The 22,115-nt window shown below is 38.7% G+C and overlaps 1 protein-coding gene across 1 annotated transcript in view; it reads left to right on the plus strand.

Annotated features, from left to right (window-relative positions):
• NEB (nebulin) overlaps nucleotides 1-22,115 on the plus strand; it is a 289,834-nt gene that overhangs the window by 197,837 nt on the left and 69,882 nt on the right. Inside the window, exons 93-112 of the mRNA XM_081243154.1 lie at nucleotides 1,918-2,121; nucleotides 2,474-2,578; nucleotides 6,904-7,008; nucleotides 7,110-7,421; nucleotides 8,124-8,228; nucleotides 8,774-8,872; nucleotides 9,074-9,175; nucleotides 9,300-9,407; nucleotides 10,521-10,832; nucleotides 12,168-12,272; nucleotides 12,399-12,503; nucleotides 12,876-12,983; nucleotides 13,784-13,891; nucleotides 13,993-14,106; nucleotides 14,558-14,755; nucleotides 15,147-15,251; nucleotides 15,953-16,057; nucleotides 16,155-16,259; nucleotides 19,540-19,647; nucleotides 21,793-21,906. Of these exons, the coding sequence (XP_081099280.1) occupies nucleotides 1,918-2,121; nucleotides 2,474-2,578; nucleotides 6,904-7,008; nucleotides 7,110-7,421; nucleotides 8,124-8,228; nucleotides 8,774-8,872; nucleotides 9,074-9,175; nucleotides 9,300-9,407; nucleotides 10,521-10,832; nucleotides 12,168-12,272; nucleotides 12,399-12,503; nucleotides 12,876-12,983; nucleotides 13,784-13,891; nucleotides 13,993-14,106; nucleotides 14,558-14,755; nucleotides 15,147-15,251; nucleotides 15,953-16,057; nucleotides 16,155-16,259; nucleotides 19,540-19,647; nucleotides 21,793-21,906 (2,727 nt within the window). The remainder of the gene's footprint in view (nucleotides 1-1,917; nucleotides 2,122-2,473; nucleotides 2,579-6,903; nucleotides 7,009-7,109; nucleotides 7,422-8,123; nucleotides 8,229-8,773; nucleotides 8,873-9,073; nucleotides 9,176-9,299; nucleotides 9,408-10,520; nucleotides 10,833-12,167; nucleotides 12,273-12,398; nucleotides 12,504-12,875; nucleotides 12,984-13,783; nucleotides 13,892-13,992; nucleotides 14,107-14,557; nucleotides 14,756-15,146; nucleotides 15,252-15,952; nucleotides 16,058-16,154; nucleotides 16,260-19,539; nucleotides 19,648-21,792; nucleotides 21,907-22,115) is intronic.

Genomic DNA, 22,115 nt, shown 5'->3' on the forward strand with positions numbered 1-22,115 from the left:
ACTTACTTCCCTTTAGTACTTTACCAAGTTTATTAATGACAAGCCTTAATGCTGGGCTTATTCAGAAGATTTTCATCTTCATTGCTAGTGGTGCTACTAGAATTTCTCTATAGATTTGTTAATGTGTGCACTGTTTGTAGTTTATTAAACATAGGCATCTTCATGGTTCTTCAACTGAATGACAGGGGCTGTCTTCCTTGAAATTAATTTGAAAGGTTAGCAGCGTGCTCCAAACTCACTAGTTTCCCTTAACTTGGTATTCTTCACAACATTTTTTAATTAATTTACCTAAAGTATTTTTAGATTTACTTATCTTTTTGCTGACTTAATCTTTTGAAAATGATGAATTCCATCAGGATGTTTGTTTCTTGTACAGAATTAATACCTTCTTTTAATTATCTGAACTTGGTTGCCTTAAGCTTCAGGAGATGCTTTCTCATAATGAATGAGTTTGTTATAGGAAAGTATATCCATCATTTGAAATGAATTGCCAACTGGTGGATTTAGTCCCATTTCTAGATAAATTCAGTCTCTTCATTATCCTGAACCACATTAGTATATTAAGGAATGCATATCAATCAAGTTCTTAAAGAATGAGGAAGGGAAACTTCAAAACCTGTATGTAATCCTCTTCAAGAATCCCTTCTTCCAAATTTTGGGTATCCACAATACTTTACACACTAAAACATATAACATTCTTCATTAAGGTAGAAAGTTCCCTGCATTTTCACTCCTCTTACTCTTTATTTTAGTTTGATATTTGTATCCTATTAAACAGTAATTAAAATACCATTTCTGAAGAACACAGTGGTTTTTTTTAATGAAATTAATAGTTGGTGTTTCACACAGAGCAGTTATATCTGGTTAACCACTTAACATATACCTGACAAAACAGGTTTAGATAGCCAAGAAAATGCAAATTCCAATTCAAAGGGAAGTGCTATCTTGGAAAAAGAAAACTCAGTTGAGATCAAAATTGTGGAAGTAGGGATTACATTCTTAATTATCCCTTTAAAAGTAATTATTAAACGCACCATGTGCCAGGTCTTGTGCTAATTACCAAAGGTACAATGGGGAATAAAGAACAAGACAAATTTCCTGACTTTAGGGAGTTCATACTGATAAAAAGGAACAGATGTTAACTAGAGAATATCCATAAAAATGGGATGGCTGAGAAAGAATGATCATGGCTCTATGAAAAATGAGGTGGGGAAAGCTTCTCTGGGAAAGCACTGATTTAGGGGTAAGAAGGGAGAGCATAAGTTTGTTCCATGAGGAGGACACAGGGTGCATTCCTGCAGAATGACCAATGTATGCAAAAGGGGTGGTATGCAACCCACAAACCGAAAGGCCAGTGTGGTCAGAACACATGGGTAAAAGGGAAGGACATATAAAATGAGGCTGGAAGAATAGGTAGGGACTGATGCTAGACCATCATCACCTTCTAATCTATGTTAAGATTTTGATCTTTATCCTGAGACCAGTGAGAAACCATAGATTGGGGGGATGTTGTGACATCAAATCTGAATGGTGAATTTCGTAAAGATCATTCTGGCCGTTGTGTGGAGAACTTGCTGGAGAGCCTATTATTATTGCTTTAAAAGTCCACCTTGGCTAGTGTGATGATTACCAAAATATTCAAAAATCTTCCACACATCCCCTAAGCAAAGCACTCCTTCGGCATCCTTCTGTTTTCTAGACTATGCATAGGCACCCCAACACAGAGCCCCTGCCACGGAAAACAAAGTAGGACAAAACAGTGCTATGCATATGAGGAATTATTTTTGTCAGGCCCATGCTCAGCTTTATCATTTTTTGTGGAAGAGAAAATGCAACATGAAAAACTGCTTCCTTACTTTACCACGATTTAAAAAAAAACAAAACCCTGCCTCTCCTAACTTTGTTTTCTTTCCCCAGGCCATCTATAAAGCTGACTTGGAGTGGCTGCGTGGCATCGGCTGGGTGCCCGAAGGGTCTCCTGAAGTACTGAGAGTGAAAAATGCCCAGCATATCCTACAAGACAGTGTCTATCGGACACCTGTGGTGAAACTCAAGTACACAAGTATCGTTGACACACCTGAAGTTGTCCTTGCTAAATCAAATGCTGAAAATATTAGTATTGTAAGTCACATTTTTCTTCTATATTAAAATTAAGTTCATGTTATAGAAAATGATAAATAACCTGGTAATCCATTTGTAAGATAATAATATTGATGATAACAAAGATTTTAATAAGTAATATTGACACAGTTGTTTTATTATTGCTTACTAATTTTAAACCAAAGCTCAAAGTATGAATAAAAGGTATTAATACAGATTTCATATCAAATTTGAGTAACTTATGTGAAAAGATTCTGGAAACTTTTACCTTAGTATGAAAAGATTTTGGATCAGAAAAATCGAAAGTTGTGCACTGCAACTAGCAAAATTACAAATTGTGAAGTAATTTTGTTATCATTGGTTCTTTCCATAGCCAAAGTACAGAGAAGCTTGGGACATGGATAAAACTTCAATCCACATAATGCCAGATACTCCAGAAATTAATCTTGCTAGAGCCAACACTCTTAATATGAGCAATGTAAGTACTGCAACAGACTCCCTTTTTGTTTGGAAAGTCACCCAATTGGTATGACGATATCACTAGGGAACCCTTAATAGCCAAGGAAGAGAAGATTGAGTGGGTAAGGAGGCCCTTGACCAGGAGTGAGGAGAGGGGCAGACCCCTGGCTCTCAGTCACTGGGTAAGGCCAGTTATGGTGAAGCAATGTCAACATGACAGAAGAGAGAAGGGAACAAGGACAAGAAAGATAATGAAAGAGGAATGAAGAGACACACAAAGAAGAAAGGGGAATTAACAACAGATTCAGATGAGCACAAAATAATTATGAGAGTTCTTTTCACAACTTTATACAAATTATTTTTATACTTTATACAAATTAATTTTAAAACCCAGGTCTAGGGCTTCCCTGGTGGCGCAGTGGTTGAGAGTCCGCCTGCCATTGCAGGGGACATGGGTTCTTGCCCCGGTCCGGGAAGATCCCACATGCTGCAGAGCGGCTAGGCCCGTGAGCCATGGCCATTGAGCCTGCACATCCGGAGCTTGTGCTCCGCAACGGGAGAGGCCACAACAGTGAGAGGCCCACATACCGTGAAAAAAAAAAACCAAAAAACAGATCTATAGGGGGCTTTTAAGGATGTTATAAGTTACCAGAAAAAGAATAAAAACATATTGTAAGAAATTAATATGTTATTAAAGACTGTCCTTCCTCCTCTCTGATATCAGGGTCACTCAGAATGATTTCATAGGGGAATTCTTTCCAAACCTCAAAAAATAAACAAACTGACAGAGAGCCTAATGAAACAAGGAAAGCCATCACCATTATCAAAACTTGTCAAAGATAGTTCCATGAATGAAAACTGTAGACCAATAATAATGGGGAAAATCTTAAATGAAATATTAACAAATCAAATTCAGTAACACATGAATATGATATGATACAAACAACTAGGGTTCATTCAGGAATGCCAGGAGTGTTCTGTATTCAGAAACCTAATAATGTGATAAAACAAAAGAGAAAAGTCGTATGCTCATTTTATTAGATTTAAAAAGACATGTGGCAGGGAGGGGGAAGGGTAAGCTGGGACCAAGTGAGAGAGTGACATGGACTAATGTACACTACCAAATGTAAAATAGATAGCTAGTGGGAAGCAGCCGCATAGCACAGGGAGATCAGCTCAGTGCTTTGTGACCCACCTAGGGGGGTGGGATAGGGAGGATGGGAAGGAGATGCAAGAGGAAGCGGATATGGGGATATATGTATACATATAGCTGATTCACTTTGTTATACAGCAGAAACTAACACATCATTGTAAAGCAGTTATACTCCAATAAAGATGTTTAAAAAAAAAAAAAGACGTGTGGGACTTCTCTGGTGGCACGTGGTTAAGAATCTGCCTGCCAATGCAGGGGACACAGGTTCGAGCCCTAGTCCGGGAAGATCCCACATGCCGCGGAGCAGTTATGCCTGTGTGCCACAACTACTGAGCCTGCGCTCTAGAGCCCGTGAGCCACAACTACTGAAGCCAGCGGGCCTAGAGCCCATGCTCCACAGCAAGAGAAGCCATTGCAATGAGAAGGCCACGCACCACAACAAAGAGTAGCCCCTGCTTGCCGCAACTAGAGAAAACCCCCATGCAGCAACGAAGACCCAATGCAGCCATAAATAAATAAATACTGATTAATAAAAAAAAATTTTTTAAAGACGTGTGACCAAATCCAATATCCATTCTTATTTTTAAAAATAAAATCTTAGCAAAATAAGAATAAATGAATATTTTCTTGTCATAACTAAGAATAAATCTCATATCAAAGGCCAGCCTCATCCTCAAGTAAGTAAACTTCTCAGTCAAGTCAGGAATAAAACAAGAATACCCATAACATTACCATTTATTAATATTTGCTGGAAGTAGCTAAGTGATAAGCTTCTTATTCACAGCAAAATAATTACATAAGAATAAGTATAAGAGATAAATATTGGAAAGAACAAGGCAAAATTATCATTATTTGCAGAATAAATCATTACATGCCCAGGGAAAGGAAGAGTATCAACTAAAAAGTCTATTAGATAAAAAGAGAATTCGTTTACATGGCTAGCTTCACAGTTTAAGAAAGTTCAAGAAAGGTACCACCTTCATGGATCACAGCGATTTTTCTGTGTGTAGAACAAGTATGACCTTAGAAGAAGGATACTACCTTAATGCAGTCCACCATGGCTTGGAACTTTGCATCTTTCAAAAAATAATAAATCTTTGTGAGAGAAGGAGGCTTCCAAGCAAAGATTACTCACCATATGCCAAATTGCACCACCAACTCTCTTGTATTGAGCCTCTTGGGAACTAATTTTTTCCAAGGGCTGGGAAAAAACAAAATTTTGAGGCATTGCTACATTTTTTTTTGGACCAGAATCAGTATATGGTGCAGCGTACTCTTATTGACAAGTGACTGGATGGAGAAACAGCCAGCTCTTCACTGCAGTGTAGTCTCCTCAGCCTCTTCCTTCTGAGCCATAGGTATCTTTGGCAGGGGAATTCTGGAAGTCTCATGTGCTCTCTTTTACATGATAAATTTCTCAGCTGGAAATACCAGAACCCTACCATTAATATCATGATATAAGCAAGACTAGTAATTGAAACTATGCCAAAAGTAAAGCTGTTAAATTTAGATATTTAGATACTAATGAGAATGACTTTTGTTTTGAAAGAAATCAAACATCCTATTTGAATGTTAACCAAAATATACACTTCCTTCATACATGATGTTGCCAGTAGTATAATCTCAATAAAATCCACTATTTTAAATTATTTCCATCATTTAGAAAGTACAACTTTTGCAGAATATTTGTATATCATTTTATGGGTAACCAAGAAAATCCATGTTAAATTAACTCATTTAGTCTTTGCACTAATCACACGGGTAAGACTGTTATTTTGTTTTTATCATATGGGAAAGCTGAGACTTAGAAATATTAAGGAATTTGCCCACATTCTCAAAGTTAGTAGGTGAAGAAGTTAGGTCTCAAGCCCAATTTTTTTTGTAGTTCAAATAAAAAATATATTTGACCACATAAACAAAAAAAATATATTACATAAGAAAAAATAGTGTAACAGTATATGTAATAAAACAAAATAAATTTTAAAGTTTAAATAACATAATTACAAATTTGCATGAAATATTCTCTAGTATAATATGTTTAAATGTGGAGAACACTTTTTTCTTTTGTACAAAAAAACAAGTCAAATGTTAAAATTGGACCACCCAAAATTCATACAAAAACTTGAATGAAAATTCATGTAAAACTTGTCCATTACAAGGACAAAATTTATCTAAGCACTTGTGTTTTTTTTTTTTTTTTTTCGGTATGCGGGCCTCTCACTGTTGTGGCCTCTCCCGTTGCGGAGCACAGGCTCCGGACGCACAGGCCCAGTGGCCATGGCTCACGGGCCAGCCGCTCCGCGGCATGTGGGATCTTCCCAGACCGGGGTATGAACCGGTGTTCCCTGCATCAGCAGGTGGATTCTTAACCACTGCGCCACCAGGGAAGCCCTAAGCACTGGTTTATCAAATATGAAAAGGCCATGGAACTGTCAATGATTGAAATTCACTTCTCCTTTCTGCACTGTTCAAGCTCCCATAGTGATAGGTATGATTTCTGATTTATACATTTAAATTACTCTTATTTCTGAGTCTTTCTGACATCATCAGCACAGAAGGTATCCACTTAAATGTGAATATATTTTTAGAAGGCTATCGTAAATCAGTCACTACTTTAACTGACTTCTCATTACAAACAAAACAGTGCTGCACTTAGAAAATAGCCGTTACATCCAATGGTGCTTCAGAAAGAAAATCTAACATTCCCAAACAATATGCATCATCAATCGTATTAGAAGATCTAAAAAACCATACAGAGAGGAAAAAAACTCAAATGTAAAATGTTTATAATTCTGAAGATTAAAAATGGAATTAATTAAAGAGAATTATTAAACTAGAGAAATTCAATACTAGCCTGCCAATGTCTGAACTTAAACATATCCCAGTGCTACTAATACACCAATACAAGAAGCAGATAAACCCTTTTACATAAACCATGAAAAACTACATCAAAGCTATAATTCAAAAAAAAAGAAAAGAAAGAACTCTTGTCCAGCCCAGATCTTTGGATTCCAGACATGGTTTTGTTCTCCAGTACATTGGTACAGAATGATTCTTTCACCTATTCTCTTTTTTTAAACTGTTTCTGGGACTTCAAAAACTGCACCCCTCTGATATTAATTCTACTTGAACCCTTGGAGTCATTAGTAGGTTTGAATCTGGAACGATACCTCATTTTTCCTCCTCTTCAGAAAATTTACCGCGAAGGTTGGGATGAGATGAAGATGAGCTGTGAGGTACGGCTGGACGCCATCCCCATCCAGGCTGCCAAGGCCTCCAGGGAGATCGCCAGTGATGTGAGTGTGGCCTTGTTTAACTCCTCAGTTTTTCAAACAAATGCCCTAGGTGCATTGAGAGTTCATGCTGTGATCCATCTGCTTTGTTTTTCTGTCTCCAGTATAAGTACAAGCTTGACCATGAGAAGCAGAAGGGACACTACGTGGGTACCCTCACAGCAAGGGATGACAACAAGATCCGCTGGGCCCTCATAGCTGGCAAGATTCAGAATGAAAGAGAGTACCGGCTGCAGTGGGCCAAATGGAAGTCTAAGTTCCAGAGCCCTCCGGATATGCTTTCCATCACGCACTCTAAACATTGCCAGGCTCTGGTCAGCGACATTGATTATCGCAATTACCTGCACCAATGGATGTGCATGCCTGACCAGCACGACGTGATTCAGGCCAGGAAAGCCTACGATCTGCAAAGCGATGTGAGTGGGCTGCATTTTAGCCTGAGCTCTTGAATCATTTTCCCATGACTCCCAGAAAGTTTATGTCATTAAATCCTTGCATCATCACTTCACATCTTTATATAGCGAAGAATTTGGTTTTGGTTAGAACTTATAGTATGGTATCAAAATCACCAGAGCCATGAAGGATCTGGACTTTGTATCAAGAAATAAGTGGTAGTGTGAATATAGTTCTTAACTGTTTCCGGTTAAAGACAGCTACTCTGAAAATATTATTTTAATAGAATTTAAGTAGCAACAGAGGTTTAAATTGTAACTAAAATATCAGCAGTCCATGGTCAGGATGTAGTCACAGATATGCTATTTTAGTTGACACAGTATTTTTAAATTTTGTATTAAGTTGCCAAGGTTTTTAAATCAGGGAATTTTGTGTACAAATCTAGGGGTTCCCATTTTTATTGAAAAAAAATCAGAGGATGCAGCTCCAGACATGCATTAGCCCTTGGCAACAATAACCTGGAGCTGAATTGAGGCTAACCCCCTTTAAATAGCAAATATGTCCCCAGCTGGTTTGTCATACCACCTGGCCTCATAGTTAATTTACTTATGTTACTTGTCTGGCTGCTTGAGTATGTCATTCTTAAACTGCGTTTCTCCATCAGACCAATGGATAGAATAAATATGACCAGGGTCACTGACTTCTTCCTGGTCTTATTTTCACAGGCTATTTACAAGGCTGACTTGGAATGGTTACGTGGGATCGGCTGGATACCAGATGATTCTGTTTCTTTCAATCATGCCAAGCACGCTGCAGATATCTTCAGTGAGGTATTCCAGGATCTTATCCTGCCATTCAGCACATTTCCTAAGAGACTGAACAAAAAATATACGAGCCAAAATGCAGTCATTCCCTATCAGCAGTTTTAACAATTTCAATTGCTGTCATTTAAGCCAACGTACATTTTTCCAAAATAATCCTGTACTGTCCCTTTCACATTATGGAATCACATCCATCTACACTCAACAATGCTTAGAATTGTATAAATAGAAAACTTCTTTGTCAGCAATAGCAATACACTTGAGAGAAGTTTGTCCAGTTGAAAAAAACATGCACTGAGTTCACATAATGACACATTACATGGCTTTGGGAGCTAACCAAACCTGCTACTTCAAAATCTGTGGAAGGTGTAAGAAGTCAACCCATTTGTTAAAAAATAAAATGCTAAGAAGAAAGCCAAATTGCCAGGAAGATGCCATTGACATACGGCATTCTATGCCTCTAGTAGAGAAGGGTCCTTAAATGCAGCATATCTTTATCAACTCACACAGGACCAGAGACTACAGCTATCTAAAAGATATTTTCTTTCCCATAGAAAAAATATCGCACAAAAATAGAAACTCTCAACTTTACTCCCGTGGATGACAGAGTTGATTACGTGACAGCAAAACAAAGTGGTGAAATCCTAAATGATGTAAGTACATGACTGTCATTCTAAAATTACTCTCTTGGGAAGATATCATTTCCAAAGCTTTTCCACTTACTTACACTTAGCGTGCAGTCATTTTCTGAGACACAGATTGTAAACGTTGAGATGAATGATGCTAGCATTTGCTTGGACAACATTATGTTTTCTTAATATTAAAGAACTTACCAACTTTCTTCTCATTTCTAGATTAAATACCGAAAAGATTGGAATGACACCAAATCAAAGTACACCCTCACAGAAACCCCTCAGCTGCACGCTGCCCAGGAGGCAGCCCGAATACTGGACCAGGTATGGATTTTACCTGGATGCCTGGCACTTTGTATGGGGACAGAGGACCATAACATAACGATAGACTTATCCCTCCATTCTGACTCCTTGGTTTAACCCTTTGTCGTGGCTCTCTGTCTTTTAGTATCTCTACAAGGAAAGCTGGGAGAAACAAAAAGCCACCAGTTACATTTTGCCTCCGGATGCTGTGCCGTTTGTTCATGCCCATCACTCTCGTGACGTTCAGAGCGAGGTAATTTATTCTGATATGAGTGTGCTTTGCAAAGGCTGGACCTTCCCTGTGCAAGAACCCATTTATGCTAAGGCATGTAGCGTAATGGAGAGTTCCTTGTTGGCTGGCAGGCCTGGCCAGGCTTGGGGATGTTCAGAGTACCTGCTCCCTTCTGGTCCTTTTCCCATGGACTTTTGGCATTCTTCATCTTTTTCTTCTTGGCTTTAAAAACTATCATTTGAAGTCTTTGTTTTTTCTTCTATTCCCTGCTTCCCTAAAACCTCTAAGCTTTCAAATACAATATTGCCAGAATTAGAAAATAAGTGTATATTTTTCTATTTTTAAATTGATATTTCTTCGTATCTATTTATTTCAATGTTTCTGTTTTGTTTTTTAGCAAAGTGATAAAAATAGATTTTATTTAAAAACTATAGCAAAAGGGGAAAAGCAACCTCATTACAGAACTGGGCTCAAGTCCAAATACAGAATGGACAATTGAAGATTTATAGCCAAGGAACAGTGAGGGGTCCAGTGGACGGAAAGTTACTAAGAGGAGATATCAAGGATAGGGGGATTCCTGCTAAACTCTGCTAAAATTTAACAGAATTTTTGCTGAAACTGGGCTATGCAGCCCCAGCAAAGATAGAGACCAAAGTGGAGTCCTCATCAAGAAGAGAGCCCAGGGGAGCCTGACTAAAGTTTGATCATTGAGAGAGTATGTCAGTACTTACGTAGTTCTCCTTAAATAATTACATCTACTGAGCGAAATAATGATTATTTTATTTCTATTATTTTAAACAAAAGATTTATATATAATCTTGCAATTATTTCATGCAATCTTGTTGCTCTTTCCCTTTTACTTTTTTAAAAAAATATCTTTATTGGAGTATAATTGCTTTACAATGTTGTGTTAGTTTCTGCAGTACAACAAAGTGAATCAGCTATATGTATACACATATCCCCCTATCCCCTTCCTCTTGAGCCTCCCTCCCACCCTATTTCAATGTTTTTTTGATATTTATTCTTGGGGGAGTAACACAAAAAGCTGGGGGACTGAGTTTGCTGATGTTTCAAGCCCCCTTTGCCTTGTGTGCTTGTCAAAGCTGATGGGATCTCTATTCCTCTTCCCACCAGCTGAAATACAAAGCTGACCATGTCAAGCAGAAAGGTCATTATGTTGGTGTCCCGACAATGAGAGATGATCCTAAACTGGTTTGGTTCGAGCACGCAGGCCAGATTCAGAATGACAGACTATACAAACAGCACTATCATAAAACAAAGGCCAACATCAATATACCTCCTGATATGGTCTCAGTGTTGGTGGCCAAGGAGGGGCAGGCCCTTGTCAGTGATACTGATTACCGCAATTACCTGCACCAATGGACGTGTCACCCTGACCAAAATGATGTTATTCAGGCAAGGAAGGCCTATGACCTACAAAGCGATGTAAGTGATTTTTGTTTCTTAATTATCTAGAAATGTATGGTCTACTCTGAGAATCATAAGCAGCATTTTAGAACCACCAGTCTATGACACTTGGGACCATAAATACTTAGTTTGCTCTCAGAAGGTAATTAAGACTGGATATGAAGTAGAGAAAGGCTGGGAGCAGTGACGGACAGCTTTGCCTACTGACTGTGCATTTCTGAATAACTTTCAAAGTCAATTTTTTAAAAATCTGCTTTTGTACCATCTCTGCCATCAACAGCTCCTCACATTTGCATGGAAAATTATCAACTGATTTAAAATAATAATTGGCTGGGGTGGGAGCTGAGATGGAGTTGGGATTTTGGCTATATTAGATGATAGTATAGTCAGGGACCTGGGAATGCCTCCTTCTTGCTTTGCTAAGCATCTCCTTCCTCATGGCATTTATGAAGGAGTTGCTTACAAGGAATCAAAGCAAAGAGGACACAATGTACTGATGAGCTGCATGAGGCCCAGAATCCCTTATGCAGAGTTTAAAGCTGGGATGGAGAATATATCTCAGGCCACCTCCCACTGAAGGCTGAATCAAGATCTCTACCTGCCACCAGCAGTCTTTAGGGAACTGAAACACAACGCATCGATGTGATGCTCAGGTGTGCCGAGGAGCTAACCCTACCTGGGTCTTCTGATCATTACCAAAACAGAAACAGGATGTCAAAGACTGCCTGCAGCACAGGTGGTGAACTTGAACATCCCACCTCACTGGTTGCTGCAGGAGGATGACCACTGTGGAACTTCAATCAGATTAGCAACTCCTCTTCATTTGGTGTGGGATGGCCTGAGAGAATTCAGGAAGTGAGGGGGAAGGGTAGAGATGGGCTGGAGGGATGCTTCCCCCAACCCTACAGTACATGAGCATTTACTTGTGTGATTTCCTTTACTTAGTCTAAATGCCCCCATGTATTTCTATGTAACTATAACTTCCTTGGTAAAACCTTCTCTTATGCTCACAGATGAAAACAATGGTCCCTTACCCTCAACTCCCACAGCATCTGCATGGTCTTCCTCTCATAGCCCTTAACCACTTTGCACTTTATAAGTAACTTCTCTTTATACTTAGAGGCCTTCCTTATACTTATCCCTCAAATAACCTTCCATAGTTCTTCATTTATAGTAACAGGCTCAAGAAATGTTGCTCAGGTGTACAGATGAAATCATGATTGAATCAATGAGACAACAGCCACTAGAGAGAAAACCCTAAAAAGCTTCTGAAAACATTGTTTCTAACCTGCTGCTTGTCATCCTGTGCCTGAGTCATTTATACCTGCATCATGTCTCCCTTCCTGCTCTCAGAATGTCTACAAAGCTGACCTGGAGTGGCTTCGAGGCATTGGTTGGATCCCCCTGGATTCTGTAGACCATGTGAGGGTTACCAAGAACCAGGAAATGGTGAATCAGGTAAGCAAAGCAAGTTCTTCTTACATAAGGCCTGGCCTCCTTACCTGCCATGTGGGGATATGTACCTATCCCCATGTGGGGGGGGCGGAGGGGACACCTGTCTTAATTGTCTCTATTTCTTTGCAGAGAAACTATAAGAAAGATGCTCTTGCCAACTATCCTAACTTTACAAGCGTGGTGGATCCTCCAGAGATTGTTCTGGCCAAGATTAACTCAGTCAATCAAAGTGATGTAAGTTTGCTTTGTGTATAATGAGATACACAAACTGGAGACTTAGTTGTCTGTAGTTGAACAGGCTTGTGTAAGTCCAGATAACTGCTTGTGAGACGATAGGGAGTAAATTATAAGAAAATCTTTGGGGGAGAATGTCTTAAAAGTCACTAGTAGGTGGTATACTGTACCCACTTTTAGATAATATCTAAATTATTATCCAAAACTTTCCATTATATTAGTTATAATGTAAATTATATATCATGTAGTGAAATTTAACCAGTTGGTTAATCTCTAAATGTAGACTAATTATTATCTTGCTAGGTAGATCTTGTGAAACTTTAAATATACATTTAGAATAATCAAAGGTTTTGTTTTGTTTTCTTCCCTCAGGTAAAATATAAAGAAACATTTAATAAATTAGTAAAGGGCAAGTATATCTTTTCTCCAGATACACCATATATCACCCATTCCAAAGACATGGGAAAACTCTACAGTGCCGTAAGTTCCATTTTATGTGATATACAACTCAGTTCCGAATTTTAAGCTCTTGTCAGTATTCACATTCTTGGCTGATTTTGTGAGCAACTGAACTTATAAAGAGATCTATTGTTTTTGTTGTATTTAGTCTTGTTTATTAGAAGTAGCATATTATTCAGGGCAAATAGTGTTTATCCAGCTGGTGTTGTTTGAGCCCCTGTGATGTGCCAGGCCCTATGAGAGGCACTGAGGAGCTAAAGATCAATGAGACAAACCCTCCAGGAGCCCCTGTAAGTGAGGGAGACATTCAAATAAAGAGAGAGACAATAACCTAACAAGAGCTACGTCACTTCCGGGCGCACGTAGGACCAAGCAACTACCAACAGAGAGAAGAGAAGAAAGGCTGGTCCCTCTTTAGCAATCATGTACATATATCTCCAGCCAACAAGTGGAGGACTTGCCCTCCAAATTTTAATTCAGCTAATCTAAAGGTGATGTGTGTGTAGCGTATATGTGTATATGCCGAACGGGAAGCCATCTTTGGTGATTCTCTCTCTGTGTGCAAATTTGTTTTCACTTTTATTAGAACTGTAAATACAGTTAAACTCTGTTATAAAATGCCTCGGGGTCTGTAGATTTAATTTGCAACAAGCCCAAAGACTCTGCCCTGTTCTTAGGTACGCACACTAACAGCTGTTAATGAAGATTTAAGCCTTGCCTTTAAACATGAGTATTTTACCTTGATTTTACCATTTTCTTTCGAGTGGCATCTGAAAGAAGTTGAATGCAAACTTTTGTTGATACACCTTTCTTTGTTCTAGATACTGTATAAAGGAGCGTGGGAGGGAAACAAGGCCTATGGCTACACCTTGGACGAACGCTATATTCCCATTGTTGGAGCCAAGCATGCTGACTTTGTGAACAGTGAGGTTAGTAGGACTTTTTCCTTTCGTAAGTTTGAGAGTCTTTCCAGTCACAAAGGGCTGGTTAGAAAGTCCCAGTGATTTTCAATGTTGCACCTATTTCACAGCTTAAATACAAAGAGACCTATGAGAAGCTGAAGGGTCACTACCTGGCTGGAAAAGAAATCAGTGAGTTCCCCAACGTGGTTCACTGTCTGGATTTCCAAAAGATGAGGAGTGCGGTAAGCAAAGTTCACTGTAACAGAGGATCTGCACACTTAAGTGTAATAATAGTCTGCCTATTTATAATCTGCCCTTTGGTTCAAGATTAGCTGGGGGGGGGGTGGGATGGTGAGGAATGAGCCAGTCTTGAGACTGTCCCCCGCCCCTGCCAGTTAGCCCTGTGCACCTCTGATGGCTGTGAGTTTTCACCCTTTCTCTCCCGCCTCCTCCAAACACAGTGAGGGCTCTGTATTTGGGAAAAGGAGAAAACAAAGTCACTCTTTACCCTGTGTTATAAAAGGATGGGAAATTTTTAAAGAAGAAGAGTATATTAAAGTGTCATTTTTTAACCTTAGTCTATTCTAAAGGTATTGATCTATGTTGAAAATAAGACTATAAAAGAGGTTGATGAGAATAATTTACATTTAATTCCTTTCTTATTTTTGTCTTTAAAAATATATTATTCTTTAGTTGAACTACAGAAGACATTATGAGGACACCAAAGCAAATATTCATATACCCAATGATATGATGAATCATGTGCTAGCTAAAAGGTGCCAGTACATCCTCAGTGACCTGGAGTACCGACACTACTTCCACCAGTGGACGTCTCTTCCAGAAGAACCCAATGTTATGCGGGTCCAAAACGCACAGGAGATGTTGAGTGATGTATGATGTCCTTTCTGCAGGTTGACTAAGTTACAGACTTCACCCAGCCCTGCCTGGGGCCCCATGTTCTAACTGTCCCTGTATTCCTAAACCCTGCTGCTTTTCAATACAAAGTGGCATGAGTAACCTTTTTTTGGTGTAAGGATCCCCTTGGAGCAATGAGGCACCTATGTTAAATATTTTATCTGTTCAACACTAGACTAAAACTTAGCTGTTGCTCTCTTCCTAAACTTCTTTAGACCAGGGCATTAAAGACCTTCCAGGTGTTGAGAAACCCACCCTATGACTGCTAAGTACTAAGCACAGCCAAGGGCTGATAGGAAATTATCAAATGCTCGATTATAAATTCAGTTAGTACCTGTCACCTTTCACAGTTTCTTCTTTCTTGCAGAATGTGTATAAAAGTGACTTGAATTGGCTGAAAGGCATTGGATGCTACGTTTGGGATACACCCCAGATCCTCCAGGCCAAGAAATCATATGACCTCCAGAGTCAGGTGAGCCATCTTCTTAGAGGGACTAGCTCACTGTGGATTGATGAGCTCCATGGTGCTCCCAGTGGAGTGATAGCAAGGCTGTCCTTGTGCCGCAGAGAAAGCAGCTTTGACAGTGCATGATCTAAGGGAACCAAAGGCCCCTGCCCAATAAAACCTCTCTGGTGGCCTGTTCTGGTGCTGGCCTTCCTCAGTTTGAGTCTCTCCTGTGATTTAAGGCTATAGACATTTACATCAGAACGTTATCTGGGAGGTGTTTCAGAGTGAACTACTCTCAAGCATCTACACCTTAGTTGATCAGGTTAACTGGCAGGGAGTAGAACGTACATGCATACTTTGACCATAAATAGTTAAGTCTTGAAGTAAAAAGTAGACATTTGGGAAATTTCCCAGAAGAAATTCAGCTTGGATAGGGCAGACTAATGGAATGTTGAAATTGAGGGGCTGCTGTCAGGGATGGAGTATAGGCATGGAAAAAACAACACAAGGAAGAAGTGATGTGGCAAAGATCTAGACTCCACTCTTGGTCAAGAGAAACTGTTAGTTTTGACAGCCATGCAAAGTCTCAAACTGTACAACGTATCCTCTGTTAGGATTAAAGCAGAAACCCAGAAATAAAGGTACATCTAAGTAGGCACAAACTGCTAAAGCTGATGGAAGACCTGCATTTTACCATTTTCGGTGACTTTTCTTTTTCTTCACAGATACAATACACGGCAGCAGGTAAAGAAAATCTAAAAAATTATAACCTGGTCACAGATACACCGCTTTACGTGACTGCTCTTCAAAGCGGCATTAATGCCAGTGAGGTGTGTCTTCCTTATACTTCTCTCCCAGGACAAGCCGTTATTGTCTTTACATATTGTCAAACAATAGAAAAGAATAACCCATCCTTTTTGTCTGTAGGTGAAATATAAAGAAAATTATCATCAGATTAAAGACAAATATACGACAGTTCTAGAAACGGTGGATTATGACAGAACCAAGAATCTGAAGGATCTGTATAGCAGTGTGAGTTGAGTTCTCTTTCTTTTCTCTGTATTTGAGTTACCTTTTTCACCTTTATAGACAATAAGAGATGAAAAGGGACAGACAACCTTACCCCCAAAGGTCTTTCCAATCTTTTACCTGGACCTTTAAGTTCCTACTTTATCTTGTAAGTCCTCATGGTTACAAGTAAATCAGCCCCGATTTGAATATTGTTCTATTTCATGCAGTTGACACAAATTCACCAACTCCTTCCTTATTGCAGACAGGTACTGTTGAAGCTCTTCTTTGTTGACCCTAGACTTGTTTTTCCGTGGCTTCTCCCTTGGCCAGTGACTTACAGACCAACAGAGGCACACTTTTTTTCCCTGCCTCTGAATTGGTTACATTTTTAAACTTCATTTTGAATTAATTTTAGATTTACAGAAACACTGCAAAAATAGTACAGAGAATTTCCTCATACTTTTCTCTATAGTACAACTATCAAAACTAAGCAATTAACATTGTTACAATGTTAATTATAGGCTTTATCCAGACTTCACCAGTTTTTCCACTAACCTGCTTTTCTGTTCCAGATGCCAAATCCAGGATCCCACATTGCATTTTGTTGTCTTGACTCCTTAGTCTCTTCTAATCTGATAATTTCTCAATCTTTCCTTGTCTTTTTCTCATCTTGACACTTTGAAGACTACTAGCCAGTTATTTTGTAGAATAACTGGCTAGTATTCTTTCCTCAATTTGGGCTTATCTGATGTTTTCTCATGATTAGATTAAAGGTATGCCCTTTTCTTTTTTTTGCAAAAATAACACAGAATTGATGCACCCTTCTCAGCACACCATAGCAGGTGGTACATAATGTCAATAACTTGTGATGACCTTGATCACTTGGTTAGGTTGCTCTCTGCCGAGATGCTCCACTGTAAAGTTACTAGTTTTACCTTTGTTATTAATAAATATCTTGGAGGAGATCCTTTGGGACTATGCAAATATCCTGTTTGTCCTTATACTTTCTCTCGTATGTTTTAACATCCATTGATGGAGCTTGCCTGCAAGAATTATTACTGTGGAATATGCCTACTAGTGATTTTCTCTTTCCCTTTTTTCTTCTATATACATTTATTAACTGGAATTCTTCTGTAAGGAAGAGCTGTTCCTTCTCCACTGTTGGTTTGTTTACATATTTATTTATATCAATGTTGGCTCATGGGTATTTATTTTAGTCTATGGTAGAGTCTAATATTATTGTTATTTATTTTGTTGCTCAAATGGTTTCAGCTTTGCTATGGGGAGCTCTTTCAGGGTGACTCCTGTGTCCCCTTGATACACCCAATCACGTTTTTTGAGCGCTTCCTTACTAATTGGCACCACAAGATGTTCCAGGCTCATCTGTATTTTCCCTGTTCCAGACCTGGAATCAGCCACCTCTCTAAGAAATCCCAGTTTATTTTATTGGAGAATAGTATTTTGAACCAAGATTTAAGCACTAAGTGTGCTCATTACTACTAGGATGTCATTGTTCCTAGGCCCTCTAAGTGGACAGAGCTTAGAAATATATGCATGTATACTAACCCATGTATGCATACATATCTGTATCTATTTCTATACTTACCTAACTATCTATATTTTAAAACCATGAGTTCATACTGATACCTTCAATGCAATTCAACACCACAGGGTTCATTCTATCCTTCACCCTTTCCTTATGTGTAACTTATTTTTCCAACTTGTGACTTTCTATTTCCTTTCCAGTGAAAAGCCTGCCTCTCATAATCTATGATATATCTGCTTATTTGTGCAACCCTTGTATCCACATAAAGTATTTTCAGAATCTCTAACACACTCCTGTGAGAAACAAATTTACTAACTAGAGTAGGGTTTTTTTAAAAAATAAATTTATTTATTTATTTATTTTTGGCTGCGTTGGGTCTTTGTTGCTATGTGTGGGCTTTCTCTAGTTGTGGAGAGCAGGGGCTACCCTTCGTTATGGTGCACGGGCTTCTCATTGTGGTGGTTTCCCTTGTTGCGGAGCACGGGCTCTAGGCGCACGGGCTTCAGTAGTTGTGGCATGTAGGCTCAGTAGTTGTGGCCCATGGGCTCTAGAGCTCAGGCTCAGTAGTTGTGGCGCACAGGCTTAGTTGCTTCGCAGCATGTGGGATCTTCCGGGACCAGGGGTTGAACCCATGTCCCCTGCCTTGACAGGTGGATTCTTAACCACTGCGCCACCAGGGGAGCCCTAGAGTAGGGTATTTTGTGTGCAGTTATATTTGCCTATAGCCTTAGAGTATCCAGTCAAGTTACCATTTTCCAAATTTAGTTAACTCAGTTGTTTTCTTCACCACTTCCTTCACTGTAGTCTTGTTATACATTTGTATTACAATCAGATTTATTTGCTACAGTTTGTATTCCATTTTAGTCACCTCCTCCATTCTGGCTGATTCTTTGGTTGGTTGTTTTAATTTGCATACAGTAAATTTCACTCTGTGGTATGTAGTACTGTGGCTTATGACAAATGCATAGAGTCATGTTTTCACCATTATAGTCAAGATACAGAAAAATTCTGTATTACCTCCACATTGTCCCTTTGCTGCCCCTCTCCTCTCCCCTGGCATCCACAGAGCTGTTTTCTGTCCCTATAGTTTTACCTTTTCCAGAGTGTCACATAAATGTGATCACAGTATATGATATGTAGCCGTTAGGTCTGGCTTCTTTCTCTTAGCAAAATGCATTTATGTATTATGCACATTGCTGCCTAAATCAGTAGTTTATCCTTTTTATAGCAAAAAAAAATATTCCAAACCACAGTTTGTTTTTCCATTCACAGCTGAAGGCATCTGAGTTGTGTCCAGTTTTTGACAATTATGAATAAAGCTGCTATACACATTTGCATATAGGTTCTGTGTGTCCATAACTTTTTATTTCTCCTGAGTAAATAAATACCTAGAAGTGGAAACATTTTTTTAATCTTTTTTAATATATATATATATATTCATATATATTTTAATGTTAGTGGTTTTCATCCTCCAGGAATCCTAGACCTATGAGGGAATGAATATTGTATTGAAACCTCTGATAACTGCCAAACTGTGATAAGTGCTATGGTAGAGAACAAAATAATGGACTCTGAAATTATGGTCATGACATTAAACCCGTTATTCACTTAGGAGTACTTGGCTCCTACAGAGTGAGAAGATCTGGGGATTGCTAGGAAATGTCTGAGAAGGACAAAAACAGAGGAAAATCCACTGCTGGAAGCTAGCCAGATTGCATTTTTCTGTGTTCACAAGAAGATTTTTAACCCCTATAGAACCTGTACAAGGAGGCCTGGGATAGAGTGAAAGCCACCAGCTATATCCTGCCTTCCAACACCATGTCCCTGACACACGTCAAGAACCAGAAGGATCTGGCCAGCCATGTAAGTCAAGTACAGATATGATAACCTTCCCACCACCCTTTACCCTTCCCTGCCCTCCACTTCCAAAATGTTTCTGGCTGATTCCTGTGTTGCCTGTGTTGCACACCAGCAAATAACTCCAGACACTTTGTCATCACAAAGTCTGTGCACTTATGCTTCCTCTCAAGGGCCCTGAAGTCCAGAGAGAGTCACAGACACTTACATGAAGGACAACGATGTGACCTTTTAGGCTGCCTGCCTGAAAATGACATGGATGGATACACTCTATTTTAGCCAGAAATGGGAATAGGTAGAGGGCATAACATGCCACACAAAATACTCTTTTCCAATAGAATTATGTGGACATTGCTATAAAAAATAAACCAGTGATGTACAGCAGAAACTAACACAACATTGTAAATCAACTAAACTTCAATAAAAATTAATTAAAAAAATGAAAAATAAATAAATTGTACCCTTAAAAATAAACAGTGAATGTGGGAACTAGTTATTGCACCAGACCCAAATACATGATTTAAAAGTAAATCATTATCTTTATCACTATGAAATATAAAAATTTAAAAATCTTGAAATTCAATTTTTTTAAAACAGAACTTTTCTTAGGTATAGACATAATTTTTTTAAAATCCGAAATCACATGAGCTGTTTAAATATAGTATAGTATAAAATCTTAGCACTTTTAACCCTTTATGCCTAATATGTTCTTAAGTAAAACTTTTTATTGTAAAATTCCCTATAACCTTCACTGCAGTTCTAATAAGCCTAATTCTCTTTCAGAAACTTTACTTCTATTAGAGACATTTACTTCTTAATTATGAACATTTTATGTAACACTTTGGACCAGTATTTCTCAAATCTTTTTTTTTTTTGACCATGACCCACACTGAGAGATTTATTTTGTACTGCAAGTCAACACACACACACACACACACAACTGAAGTTTTTGTGAGTGCCTTCTGATATAAGCATTTTACAGAAGAGTACTTATCGCTACACTAAAGGCAGTGCATCCTGATCTTTCAATTCTATTCTCTTCACTTAAATGCTAATGACCCAGGAAACTGATTCCACTACTGTTTAATGGTCCTAGAGAGTCATAGTTTAGAAAAAGACTTTGTTAGACAATGTATGGAATTAATTTAATTTTTACCCAGAGGAAAAGTTAAATCTATATGATTTTTCCCAGAGCCAACTCTATTTGGAAGATTGCAAACAGACTAGCCCAAAGGAGCAAGCTTTCCATTTGGGAAGAGAATTTTTGTAGATAGGATTCAGAAAGTTCAGCAAAGACTTTTTCCTTTAGTCATGAAAAAACTCACAGAATACTATCTTCTTTATAATTGAAGAATAGCTTAGATGTAAGGAGTATGTGAACTAATGTTATGGAAAATTCTGATGGGAATTTTGTTTAGTTTCCAGTCAGTGAAGGGGTTTACTGGAGTTCTGTATATATATACATATATACTCCCATCTTTCCTTTCTTCTTCTTTTTTTTTTTTTTTACTGAGATGTGGGTCTCTGAGTTGTGAGAGAATTGTTATTTTATTATGTGCTAGGAGATTGGATCTCAGCCTCTGTAAGGGCCTTACTTCCTAATTCATGAAATCATGAAGGATTAATTAATAGGCAATATGGCTTAAGAACTAGACGTTGGTTTTCCCATAGAAGTTAGTTGCACTGTATTTTTGGAAAACCTTGTAGAAACTGAAATTCAAGTATTGAGTCTCTTAAGCATCAGGCTTGTCAGTTATTTAAAAAGAAAGAAATTCCTGAGTACATTTTTCATCTTTCACTTATGGTTAAGAAAAACAAAACCAATATCACAAAAGAGATCATTTAAAATTTACATAATCTTTAAAAGTAGTTGTGGTAACAGTAGAAGTACCAGTATTGGTACAGGGGTTTTAAAACCGGTGCCTAATGAACATTTACACACAGTCTGCTCTAATCCTCAGGTAATCTGGAGGCAGGCACTGTGCCACCTCTGCCTGTGGCCACAGACAAGGAAACAAGCTCAGAGAAGTGCTGACCCCAAGGTGGCCCATCTTAGAGTCGGGTCCTTCTGTTAAGTCTCATGCGTTTTTAACAATTCAGATCCATTACTCTTCAAAACTGTGTTTCTTCCTTTGTATTTTCTCTCTATAGAACAAATATCGGGAAGAATATGAAAAGTTCAAAACTCTTTATACTTTACCCAAAACTGTTGAAGATGATCTGAACACGGCACGGTGCCTCCGAGTTGGCAAGTTTAACATCGATGTAAGTGACCCCAAAGGCTGGCTTCAAAAGTCAAGTAACGGAGCCACGAACTATAAATCAGAACATGTTCTGTTCAACAACGCGTATGGCGTTGACCATGCACGTGTGAGGAAGCTAAGTGTTCTTTCAGTCCATACTGCTTCCCCCACTGCCACAATCTGTAGAAAGTGTCAGAAACTTTGAGTCCCCACCCTGCCCCCAACCAACTG

Source organism: Mesoplodon bidens, assembly GCF_964165515.1.
Source record: "Mesoplodon bidens genome assembly, chromosome: 8".
Lineage (NCBI taxonomy): Eukaryota > Metazoa > Chordata > Mammalia > Artiodactyla > Ziphiidae > Mesoplodon > Mesoplodon bidens.